Here is a 7,940-nt window from a genome sequence, read left to right on the forward strand (position 1 = left end):
TTATATAATTTTATCTTTAGTGGGTAGAAATAATTTTTAAAAATTCAAAAATATTTTTTTAACATTTATTTTTGTCAAGTTACTTTATATTTTATCAAATTGACGACTTTGCCCTTAAAATTGAGCAATGATATCTTCAATTGTTCTTATTTAGAACAAAATTCAAAATTTATGGTCAAATATGTTACAATTGAAAAGTCAACGACCGAAGTGACATAAGGCCCAAACTTTAGGGACTGTTAGTGTAATTCGCTATAAATGATATATTTTAATAAAAAAATTCTATAAAACACACCACAAAAGTGTGTATTATATGTCGCAGTTATAATCTTTGTGGTCTTCATAACACATTGTAGTGTTGGATATAACTTAATTATAAATTTTTGTGATTGTTATTTTGGTTGTGAAAAAAGAAGTATTTGGTATGCATTAATGGTTAGTTATGACTAATTCTGATGTTAATTATGACTTATTACGATTGTGATTGTGTTTGTGTGTGTGTGTGTGTGTTTTGTTATGATTAAAGATGTGTTATTTGGTTATAATTTATATAGTGGTCATTTTAGTAATGAATGAAAATAATTTTGTTACGACATTTTATTATATTAATAATACAAAGTCATAGCTTGTATATAGTATACCCATTTTAGAGGTGTATAATAGAAGACCCATTTTAGTAGGTTCCTTGTGATTAGAAGGAAAATTTATAATAGAGTGACACTATTACAAGTTTAGAAATGAAATACTATTTAGTGTGTTTGATTTCAGTTTTTTGAATTCAGTTTTTTGAAAATTATGTTTTTTGTTTTTCGTGTTTTTTTTTTTAATGAATATGTTTGGAATTTTAAGCAATTTTTTTTATATTTTTTTAGATGCACCTTACTTTGATGTATCTAAATAGTAAAATATTTGTGAAAAAATATTTAAAAAAATTAATAAATACACAAAAATAAGAAAAATGTACTGAATTTTCATATTTTTTGGTATTTAGTATATTTTTTAAAGATTTTTTTTTCATAAATATTATATTTTTTTAAGTATATTTATGTTAACTGTGTCTAAAAATTTTAAAAAAAAATTACTTAAAATATTTAAAAAATAATTGAAAACATTAAAATACGAAAAATAAAAAAATAAAATTTTCTAAAAACTGTTTTATGAAATCAGAACTAAATAAACTGATTGTAATTTTATTAAAAATATATATGATATAATACTAATGTAATTATCAAAATTTCAGAGTCCTGTACCACTGGTCCCATTCTAGTTCTGTCCCTGCTGCTTACCCACCAAATCAACAGAAAAACACACAAAAAAATTGAGAGGGGACCTTGAAATGTCTTGAATGAAAACTACACAAACAAGTTATATGGGTGTTAGTCTTTATGGACCTTCCCTCTATATTTAATTTAGGAAAGTCTGTTATATTTGTCTTGCTTTTATTTATAAATCATTATCCAAACAGGCCACTAAATGAAACGTTTGTCTAGCATAGTCCAACCCAAGTCTTTTTCATGCACACAATAGATGCATCATGCTAGAAATGAGTTGTCCCACCCTAATATCTACAGTAGGTTTGATAATATTTGTCTTCACAAGGCCCAAATGATAAATTGTCTCTCGTTATGGATTGGAATTATATAAAATTAATTTTATTAAACTTGTCAGATTTATTATATTTTTTAAGAACATGAAATATTATTGCATTTATTCTAAAATTGATTAAGATACTTAATTGACTAAGCATAAAAGAAAGTATTACGTAATAGGTAATTTCAAAACCTAACCAAAAAAAATGAGTTAATATTTTTTTCCTTATAATTTTTTTTATTACGTCACTAATTAAGAATACAACATAAATCATATGATATTTTAGAATCGATAGTACTACATATATCAATTAGTATACTAACTAGTGTATTAATACTAGTTATGACATTATTATTAATCTTACTTATTATATAAATTACAAATATTAAAATTCTCTTAAATTATACTACATCATCAATTATTATATTAATTAATATACTAATTAATGTATATAACATTATTCTTTCAGAATTAATAAATAATCCCACAAATAATAAATGAAAGGATCTTTATCTACTTCAAGTTGCTTAAGGCCCCGTTTGTTTTCAAAGATAGAATGGAGGGGACTGATAGTGAGGAGATTAAGTAAAATTGTGTTTGTTTTGATGATAGTTATTAGTGTAGGGATTGTTATTTTTATATAAAATAATAAAACAAATAAAAAAAACACAAAAACATTAAACATTAATGTTTTAAAAAAAATGCCCACCACGTAAAAAATTTTAAAAAAATAAAAATAAAATAAAAAAATTTCAGAAAAAAATAAAATAAATAAAATAATGATTTTTATTTAACAAAAAATATAAAAAAAATTAAACATTAATGTTAAAAAAACTGCCTGATATGTAAAAAATAAAATAAAAAATAAATAAAAATAAAAAATTTCTAGTTCACCAGACTTTTTTTTTAATACAAAGTCCTAGAGGCCCATCCGAATCCCATCTACAAGGCCTATCCTAAGCCCTTCGGCTTAGCAGTCTCTTCCTCAACTCTGTAAACAAACAACACATTAAATAGAACCCACAACTATCCTAATCTCAATCTCCCTCTCATACCCCAAAACAAACGGGGCCTAAATGTCAAGTTGTTAGGGCATCCACAACGGGATGGCTAAAAAAGTATATTAAGGTGTGTGTTATATGACAAAAAGTAATAAAAGTGAGGCCAAAAAATGTTTGTTAAGATGTGTTAAAAGTTTGTTAATTTTAGAGAGTGAGTGATGGTGCAATGGATGTGTTAAGGGGTGTGTTAAGTTGTGCGTTAAATAAATATATGTATATATATATATATAATAAATAAATAATTTAGTTTAATCAAAATTTTCAAGCCCAAAATTAAATTTCAAGTCAAAAAAAAATCTCAAAAATAAATAAATAAATTTGCCGTTGACTTGTCAACCGGCCGGACGTCCGGCCGGTCAACTCGTAAAACAAAAAAACACTTCCCTTCCTAGCTAGAACTCTCGCTGCAATGCTCTCCACAGATAACAAACAAGTTAACAACTGACCTTAATACACACCACTAACACACACGTTAACACATCCATTATAAAATTCAAATATTAGTGTAACTAGCTAAACTTTGACCACTGACACTTACGCCCTCCATTGTGGATTAGGGGTGAGCATGGTTCGGATTGGACCGGATTTGAATAAAACATGGACTAATCCGTTATCTACGGTTCCTGAAAAATTGGAACCAATCCAATCCGTTTAAATCATGGAACCAATCTGAACCAATCCATTTAAATACGGATTGGTTCGGTTTAAGACCACAGATTCACATAATTAAATAACAAAAATATATATATAACACTTTAATTTCGTAAAAATATAAACATAGCGCTATATTAGTTCCACAATAGCAACATCTATTTCTATAATAGCGACATACTGCTCTAGAATTTAAATAACCATAAGAAAACTGGTTTCACCATAAGTATTTAGACCATTACAAATTAAAACTAAAAACTAACAAATAAAAGTAATAAAAGAAGATATAATACGGTTTTAGATTTGAGTTTAGATTTTATATAGAATAAGATAAGATATTATGGGAGAGAATGTATAATAGAAATATATGCTATTTGTATATGGTCCGGATCGGTTCCAATCCGGAACCGTGGGGTTCAATCCGGAACCAATCCGTGTACTACGAATTTTTAATTTTTCAATCCGAAATCGAACCACAAATTCAAAAAACCAATCCAAACTAATCGAATTAAACTGAACTAGATCGAATTACGAATTCACAGATTTCTTAGTAAGCCCTATCGTAATGCTCTTATCCCTTCCCTGGTGTGAAACTGTCTAAATGCTATGATGTCTTTGTCAATAGTGCACCATGATGATTTTTTTAAACAGCAGAGCATGACGTGGACTTCAATATCTACCAATAGTTTTTATTGCTGCGCAGATTTAGGGGTTGTTTGGGGTGTTCTAAATAAGTGCACTTTTTGACTTTTTATGAAATATGAATTGAGTATGAGTTGGGTTTGAAGTGATGTGATAGAGAGGTGATGTGACTTAAATAAGATGATGTGACTTAAATAAGATAATAACTTTTTGACTTTTTAAATTTTTTTAAAGATGCCAAACTTGACCTTATATGTTGATTAACTTCTTTTTCTTTTTCTTTTCTTTCCTTTTTTTTTTCTTTCTTTTTTTTTTTTAAAGTTAGTTTTTTAACTTTTTAATTATTTTAATTTCAGTTAAAAAGTTTGTTTGAATTAATTTTTTTAATTTTTTTTTAAAAAAATAATTATAATTTAAATATAATATTTTATTTTATTAATTTTTTAATTTATTTTATCTTTTTATAATTAATTTAATCAAAAAATTACTTTTCTCTATAACCGGATGTCTGGAATAATTTATGCAGACTCAACTAGTTGTAGTACTGTTTAAGTACATTTCTTATCTACATCTTTATCCTTGGATGACCTGTTTTTAAAAAAAAAAAAATATCTTCACTATTATTTTAAGGAATTGTTAGAGGTTTTTAGTGAAATTTAGGAATTGATTCTCAAGGTAATGAAGAGTTTGGATCTCAACACCCATTTTAAAACTATTGTTTAGCAACCTAAGAGCATCTCCAATGGTTTGCCATTGGAGCTGCCATGGCTATATATAACAGCTGTCATTGAATTTTGATACTCCAATGGCAAAACATAGCAGCTGCTAAATTTGAGAAATGCCAAAACTTGTGTCAAATTTGACACAAGCTTTGGCAGCTACCATTCATGCCAACTCAGCCAAAACCAACGGTTTCCCTCCCTCCCTCCTTCATTCCCTCCCTCCCTTCATGCCAACTCAGCCAATTCATCAAACAGATTCACAGATTCACAGAAAAAATTTATTATCTGTTTGTCAATTTGATTCATCAAACAGATTCACAAAAAAAAACAAATCCAAAAAAATTACAGATTCATAGATTCATCAAACAGATTCATCAAACAAATTCAAACAAATCCAAATCCAAAAAAATTACAGATTCATCAAACAGATTCACAGAAAAAAAAAACTGATTAATTCACAAAAAATTGAATTGATGAATTAAAAAACTAGTCAGTCTGTTTAAGAAGATTGTGGTAGAGATGAATGAAATGAAAACAAAAATTAAGGAAGATCGGGCATCTCTACACTGATCTCAAGCCCACAGATCAACAAAGGGAGATCGGGCATCTCTACATTAGAAAGAAACCCAAAGATCAGATTGAACTATCCACCACGCACGCACGTAATTTCCACTCCCAATCCTTTTAATCCTAATTATCCTGCAACAAAACAATCTGATTGATCGTATCTTTCCTATTTCAAGGCAACCAAACGTGGCCTTATCGCAAAGGCATCCAATCCAAACACAAAAATCGGCCACCTAATAAACAAAAATCTTCCTTAATTTTTGGATTAACTACTCTGAGATCAGTGGAAGATCGGGAATGGAAAAAAATTATAGATCAGTGAAGATCTGTTTCACTACACCGTACATCCAAAAAAAAATTAGTGAAGAAAAATACATACACCGTACATCCAAAAAAATCTGTTTCACTACTCTGCTGGAAGATCGGGCTTGAGATCAGTGGAGAGATCAGTGAAGATCTGTGAAGATCAGTGAAGATCGGGACCGAGATCAGTGAAGATCTGTGAGGATCTGTTTCACTACTCTGGAAGATCAGTGAAGATCGGGACCAAGATCAGTGAAGATTTGGAAGATTTGAGGAGAGGAGATGAGAAAAGAGGAGAGAAAGATGAAGATTGGTGAGGCCAATGAAGGAAGGCAGAGAGAGAGAGAGAGAGAGAGCTTGGTGTATAGATAGATAGATAGATTCGACTCACAGGAGGGCATATAGATAGATAGATAATGCACGGTTGTTCTACATAGATGGATGGCTGAGCCGTTGGATCATATAATCCAACGGTGCTATTTTGTGAAAGGAATGCACATGGGTTTGAGCAACGGCTCTTTTTCATCTTTTTTCAAACAACAGCTATAAATTAACGGGCATTTTTTTCAAACGGTCATATTCTGTATTTCTATAAATAAAAACTCTTCATCTCAATTTCATTTCACACCAAACATTTTAAATTTTATTTTTCTTTTCTCTTCTCTTTATCTGAATTTTATTTCACACCAAACTTCACAAATTATTTTCTTCTTTGTTTTTTCACACAATCACTATGGAAGGTTCATCAAAAATGAAGAGAGGAAAATCATTTACCACTCAAGAAGATGTGGCAATTTGTAGAGCTTGGTGTCACATTACTGAAGACCCAATTGTTGGAAATTCACAATCTCATGCTCATTTTTGGGGAAGAATTTTTGAAAATTATTGTTCATTGCAGAATGATCGCTCGAGAACACAAGTGTCTATCTCATCTCGATGGGGTGTAATCATGAAATGTTGTAACAAATTTCGTGGGTGTCTAGCGCAAGTCGAAAATCTACATCCAAGTGGGGCGTCACAAGTTGATATAGTAAGATTTCATTTCCATTTATTATGTTAGTTTTTTTATTTGTCTTACATAAAAATTAACTGATTAATTAATTTAATATTTTATTGATATAGATGCTTCAAGCAAAACTGTTATACCATCAAGATGAAAACAAGCATTTTCTTTTTGAACATTGTTGGCCAATCTTGCAAAACAATATCAGGTGGCAAGATGTAACTCCTACGAACACGGTGAAGTCAAGAATACATACACCGTTTTCCCCTAATTCAACCCCTGATTCCCCTATGGATAACTGCATTTCTCTTGAAGATGACACCAGTCCAAGTGTTGGTAACAATCCAACTGTTGATGAGGGCAGTGTCTCTGCAAGGGGAAAAAGGCCGATGGGTAGGAAATCTGCAAAAGAATTATTTCGAAAAAATCAAGTCGCTCAAGCTGAAGTTCAAAAAATGGGCACACAATTGGACACATTTAACCAATACCTTGCTGAGAAAGAAAAGAAAAAAGATGAAAGAGAACAAAAATGGATTGAAGCACTGCAGGAGATGAAAGAACTTGAGATGAAAAAACATGAATTTGAGATCAGAAAACAAGAACATGAGATGAAAAAGGAAGAACATATGATAATGACTACGGATATTTCTCATTTGGACCCTCAGATGAAAGCGTATTACACAATGCGAAAAAATGAGATTTTCGCCAAGTGGTCCTCAAATGTAAGCAGCCCAAATTTTTATTTCCCCTACCTCCTGATGAATAATTATAGGATAAATGTTAGTCTTTATTTTTTGCAATATCATTTATTTTTTAATGTAATTTTTAGTCTTTATTTGCAATGTAATTTTTATTTTGTAATGAAATTTCATTTTTTTTTTTGAGTATTTTGTACTTCATAATGTAATATTATTTTTTCAATGTATAATGTCCACTAATTTGTATTATAATTTAATATTTTCAATAAAGTATAATGCAAAAAAATAAATATATTTTTTCAAATGAAGGCAATAAAAAGATAAAATACTTTAGCTGATATTAAATGAAGATAATTTTATTATAATAAAAAGACATTATAATATAAATATATAATTTTTTTCAATTTTTTCAATTTTTCATTGTTTTATATTTGTCTAGTTGGGAAAAATATAAATATATAATTTTTTTAACAAACAGGTAAAAAAATGTCACAAAAGACAAAAAATAAACAAAAATAAAATCACAAAAAACCTATATCCAAACAATACCTACAACCTTAGAGGGAAAGTTGGTTGAGATTTGTCAAAAATAGCAAATGATCATTGGAGCACTATTGCTATAATTTGACAAAATAATACTATTCATTGCCAAATTATAGCAATAGCAATAGCAAAATAGTAATAACCATTAGTATTGAATTTC

The 7,940-nt window shown here is 29.0% G+C and overlaps 1 protein-coding gene across 1 annotated transcript; it reads left to right on the forward strand.

Annotated features, from left to right (window-relative positions):
• The first annotated feature begins 6,149 nt into the window (after positions 1–6,149).
• Positions 6,150–7,423, forward strand: LOC114287890 (uncharacterized). Its single transcript, XM_028231339.2, has 2 exons — positions 6,150–6,566; positions 6,659–7,423. The coding sequence occupies exons 1-2, from the start codon at positions 6,270–6,272 to the stop codon at positions 7,421–7,423; spliced, it is 1,062 nt and encodes a 353-aa protein (XP_028087140.2). The 5' UTR covers positions 6,150–6,269.
• Positions 7,424–7,940: the final 517 nt, after the last annotated feature.

Source organism: Camellia sinensis, chromosome 4 (genome assembly GCF_055761805.1).
Source record: "Camellia sinensis isolate YWXY chromosome 4, ASM5576180v1, whole genome shotgun sequence".
NCBI lineage: Eukaryota > Viridiplantae > Streptophyta > Magnoliopsida > Ericales > Theaceae > Camellia > Camellia sinensis.

What these genes read in the sequence shown, in the direction of transcription:
- LOC114287890 (XM_028231339.2), top strand. Translation starts at nt 6,270, where the DNA reads ATGGAAGGTTCATCAAAAATGAAGAGAGGAAAATCATTTACCACTCAA. An exon ending in GGGCGTCACAAGTTGATATA is followed by an intron (nt 6,567 to 6,658) that starts GTAAGATTTCAT and finishes TTATTGATATAG; the next exon opens with ATGCTTCAAGCAAAACTGTT.